Below are 4,755 nucleotides of genomic sequence, written 5' to 3'. Positions count from 1 at the left end.
AATCTCAGTATTTTGGGAGGCCAAGGTAGGAGGACTGCTTGAAGCCAGGAGTTCAAGACCAACCTATGCAATATACTGAGTGCCTATCTTGAAAAAAAAAAAAGAGTCAATTCCATAACTAAACCCAAAGGCTGCTATATTAATGCATGTATCTAAAACATGCATTAATTTAAATTCTGTCTTCTTTTTTTTGAGACAGCTCACTGCAATCTCCACCTCCCAGATTCAAGCAATTCTCCTGCCTCAGTCACCTGGGTAGCTGGGATTACAGGCATGCACCACCACACCTGGCTAATTTTTGTTTGTTGTTGTTGTTGTTATTGTTGTTGTTTGAGACGGAGTCTTGCTCTGTTGCCTAGGCTGGAGTGCAGTGGCACAATCTCGGCTCACTGCAACCTCTGCCTCCCGAGTTCAAGTGATTCTCCTGCCTTACCTCCCAAGTAGCTGGGACTAACAGGTGCGTGCCACCACATCCAGCTAATTTTTTGTATTTTTTGCAGAGATGGGATTTCACCATGTTGGCCAGGCTGGTCTTAAACTGTCCTCAGTTGATCACCCACCTCAGCCTCCCAAAATGCTGGGATTACAGGCATGAGCCACCGTGCCCAGCCTAAAGTCTGTTTTCTTGAGTCATTTTTTGTTTGTTTTTTAAATTCCTTATTTTTTTAATAAAACACTACTCATTCACCACAAGTAATTCACACTTATCCTAACTTCTAAATACATTCCTTCAATAAATACAGCGTTTGAAGTAACAAATTTACCATATAAGAGAATATTACAATTTGATTAAATTATTACATGGGAAACCAATATGTTTACCCCATGCTTCAGAGTAGAGTCCCTCTAGGTTCAATTTCAAGTGCAGGAGGCTCCTGATAAACTAACTATAGATGAGGCCAAAAAGACTCCTCCTGTAAGAAGCCCCTCCTTGAGGCTGGGCATCGTGGCTCATGCCTGTAATTCCAGCACTTTGGAGGCTGAGGCAGGCAGATCATGAGGTCAAGAGATTGAGACCAGCCTGGCCAACATGGTGAAACCTGTCTCTACTAAAAATACAAAAATTAGCTGGGTGTGGTGGCAGCTGCCTATAATCCCAGCTACTTGGTAGGCTGAGGCAGGAGAATTGCTTGAACCAGAGAGTGGGAGGTTGCAGTGAGCCAAGATCATGCCACTGCACTCCAGCCTGAGGACAGAGCAAGACTCCATCTCAAAAAAAAGACAAATCCCTCAATGTGCTAACTGAGCTGGCGGCTTCCTAGCTGTCCACCCTTAGGCAAACATCTTAACCTTCCTGCATTTCATTTTATTCATCTATCACATGAGAAAAATACAACCTGCCTCACTGAGTTGTGGTGAAAATTAAACTAATATGGGCCTGGCACAGTGGCTCACCTCTGTAATCCCAGCACTTTGGGAGGCCAAGGTGGAAGGATCACCTGAGGCCGGGAGTTCAAGACCAGCCTGGCCCACATGGAAAAACCTCATCTTTACTAAAAATATAAAAATTAGCCAGGTGTGGTGGTGCACGCCTGTAATCCCAGCATCTCAGGAGGCACAAAAATCACTTAAACTGGGGAGGTGGAGGCTGCAGTGAGCTGAGAACCTGCCACTGCACTCCAGCCTGGACAACAGAGTTTCAAAAAAAGAAAGAAAATAATTGGGCCGGCAATGCTCGCCTCGACAGCACATATAGTAATTGGGCTGGCAAAAGTCCAGCACAAAATAGCATCCAATGAGTAGTAGTCATCAAAACCACAGGAATTGCCCCAGTTGGACCAGGGCTGACAAGGGATTCACTAAATGTCTACTATGCACTAGGATCTGCCTTAGGTGCTCACATCCCGAGGGTAAACGGGTAGCTGCTGAAGGCACACGGTGCCCAGACCAGGCCCTGTAGAGCAGGTTGCCAGAGACGCTAAGGTAGACCCCTCAAGCCCTCTCCTAACCAGGGAGCTTCCCCAGTTCTCATACTGAGGCCAGAAAGCAGCTTTGCGTACCGAGAAGCAATTCCAATATAAATTTTTTAAATTACAAGAGCTTTTCTTAGGGAGCCTCAAAAGTCAGAGTTTGAACCCTCACTTAGTGTTAAGTCCCCTCAAATATGCCAAATGTATTTTTTACTTTCTTCCTTGTTAAAGTTTTTTTTTTTTTTGAGACAAAGTCTTACTCTTATCACCCAGGCTGGAGTGCAGTGGTGTGATCTCAGCTTACTGCAATCTCGGCTTCCCATGTTCAAGTGAGTCTCCTTCTCAGCCTCCCAAGTAGCTGGGACAACAGGCACACACCACCACACCTGGCTAATTTTTGTATTTTTAGTAGAGATGGGGTTTCACTATGTTGGTCAGGCTGGTCTCAAACTCCTGGCCTCAGGTGATCCACCTGCCTCAGCCTCCCAAAGTGCTGGGATTACAGGCATGAGCCACCGTGGCCAGACTCTTATTGAAATATGAACACTACTTGCCTATTTTTCTGACTTGCTGCAGAGCTCACAGAGCACTTTCACACAGACTGTATTATCCATGTGTTGGGATGATCTCACCCCTAAGTGGGAATATTGTGAATTACTTACAAATGTAAATAATGCTTCAAACTCATATGAATGCCAAACAATAGTAATAGGGTGAAGAACCTATTATCTTCTTAAATGTCAGGAAAATGAGGCAAGCGGTACAATAAAACCAGCTACGCTCACCTCTGTCTAATGCAGATTTGATTATACAGCCAAAGAAATGACATTTCACACATCATAAGGATGCAATGGGGATTTCTTTCACCAGAGCACAAAACCCTACCATGGCAAGGTGCTACTACTCCTACTGTTAAATGATACAAGCATGCAAGTCTCCTGATGTCCAGTGCCCCATCAGTAGCAATATCCAGCAGTTTCCAGGTGCCCTGGTTCTGATTCTTAACACCCTGCCTGGTCAGGCACGGTGGCTCCCGCCTGTAATCCCAACACGTCGGAAGGCAGAGGCAGGTAGATCACCTGAGGTCAGGAATTCAAGACCAGCCTGACCAACATGGAGAAACTCCGTCTCTACTAAAAATACAAAATTAGCTGGGCGTGATGGTGCATGCCTGTAATCCCAGCTACTTGGGAGGCTAAGGCAGAAGAATCACTTGAACCCAGGAGGTGGAGATTGCAGTGAGCCAAGATTGTGCAATTGCACCCCAGGCTGGGCAACAAGAGCAAAACTCCATTTCAAAAAAAAAAAACAAAAAACTCTTCCTCTTCCATGAATTCTTAAGCCTTCTAGTCCTATTCTCTGTATCTCAATTTCTTTTTTTTTTTTTTTTAGAGATGGGATTTCACCATATTGGTCAGACTGGTCTCGAACTCCTGACCTCAGGTGATCCACCTGCCTTGCTCGGCCTACCAAAGTGCTGGGGTTACAGGCATGAGCCACCGCACCCGGCCTATTTCTGAATCTAATACATACACAGAAGCAGTATTTCCTATTACCTCCTTATTATTCATGAAGTTTTATTCAAAGAATGACCTGACTTTTGTTCTCCATTCAGGAAAAATGCTAATGTGTACGTGATCAATCAGAACTCCCCTCTGAGAAGGCATCCGGGCTCACCTCCAGTCTCAATGCAGGGATATGGTGGAGGAGGCTCTCTCCAGTTCCCACTGGAGTCTTTCATGTGAGATCGGTCAGAAGCAAAGTTCTTCAAATATGAATCTGCACGGATCACTCTAAATTTCCTGCAGACAAATCAATATACACTCACATTAGGGAGGTGTCATGTTTTAAATTCTAACTCAATTTTTATATGGACTCATTTCCTATGATATGCACAAAACTACTCATGCATTTCTGTATGGTTAATAACATAGGCCACTTTACCACCTATTAGAGAAGCACAGGAAATGATCGACTAAAACCCAAAACAGAAAGGCAAAGGCACAAAAATATATCTGCTTGCCTTGATTTACTTGATTTGTGTATCAAGGGCAAGGGGCATGATTTTCTGTTGCTGCCATCACAGCCCTCTCAATGGTGACAGCATGAGTATCCCCCCCAAACCCCAAACAAAAAGAGTATAAGAAAAATCCCCAACCTGCTTGAAATTAAATGTTTGAGATCTCATCACACAAACTTTTAAAAGAATGTCAACCTTTTATACGATGGATAACTTTTAAAGCTTTAAAACATTTTGAATCTTCTGTGTTGCAAGCACTCTTAAATACCAACTCAATGGTGATGCCAGACAAGTGATTTTTACAAAACAATTACCAAAAAAAAAGAAGCTCTGTGGAATTGTCAAGGTCTTACTTCAGAAAATAAGTAAATCCATCCCGAATGTCCTCACCTCCTAAACTGTGGATGAATGTCTTCATCAGACTTAAAGGCATCTTCTACATAAGTGTCAAAGGGGCAGGGAAACGGCAAGACAGTATCGAGGTCATAAATGAAGCTCTGTCCTCCACTTGAAACATGAAGCAAAATGACATGGTAATCCTAGAAGTAAAAGTTGCTGAAGTTAACCCAGGTTACTTCATGATGATGAAATCCCAGTATTCATGTGCATACATTATCACCAAAATGGATACAAGACTGCTACAGCCCTCCTTATGATAGCAAAATAAAATAAAGCAAACATAGTACCCTGAAAACAGACTAAATGTCCACAGACAGGGAAATGGTTAAATAAATAATGGAAATGTTCATAGACATTAAATGCGCATCCTCTGACCCTGCAATTTTACCTCTAGAAACCTATATATATATATATATACATATATAT

General features: G+C 43.1%; 1 protein-coding gene across 1 annotated transcript in view; it reads right to left on the bottom strand.

Annotated features, from left to right (window-relative positions):
- The window catches only part of NTAQ1 (N-terminal glutamine amidase 1), a 25,940-nt gene that overhangs the window by 943 nt on the left and 20,242 nt on the right, over window positions 1-4,755 (bottom strand). The window contains exons 4-5 of the mRNA XM_017530733.2: window positions 4,321-4,469; window positions 3,588-3,712 (exon numbers count right to left, since the gene is read on the bottom strand). Coding sequence (XP_017386222.1) covers window positions 3,588-3,712; window positions 4,321-4,469 — 274 coding nt within the window. The remainder of the gene's footprint in view (window positions 1-3,587; window positions 3,713-4,320; window positions 4,470-4,755) is intronic.

Source organism: Cebus imitator, unplaced genomic scaffold, assembly GCF_001604975.1.
Source record: "Cebus imitator isolate Cc_AM_T3 unplaced genomic scaffold, Cebus_imitator-1.0 Scaffold68, whole genome shotgun sequence".
Classification (NCBI taxonomy): Eukaryota; Metazoa; Chordata; class Mammalia; order Primates; family Cebidae; genus Cebus; species Cebus imitator.
Note: the sequence above shows the minus strand (reverse complement) of the source record. Positions and strands in the feature narration are given on the sequence as shown.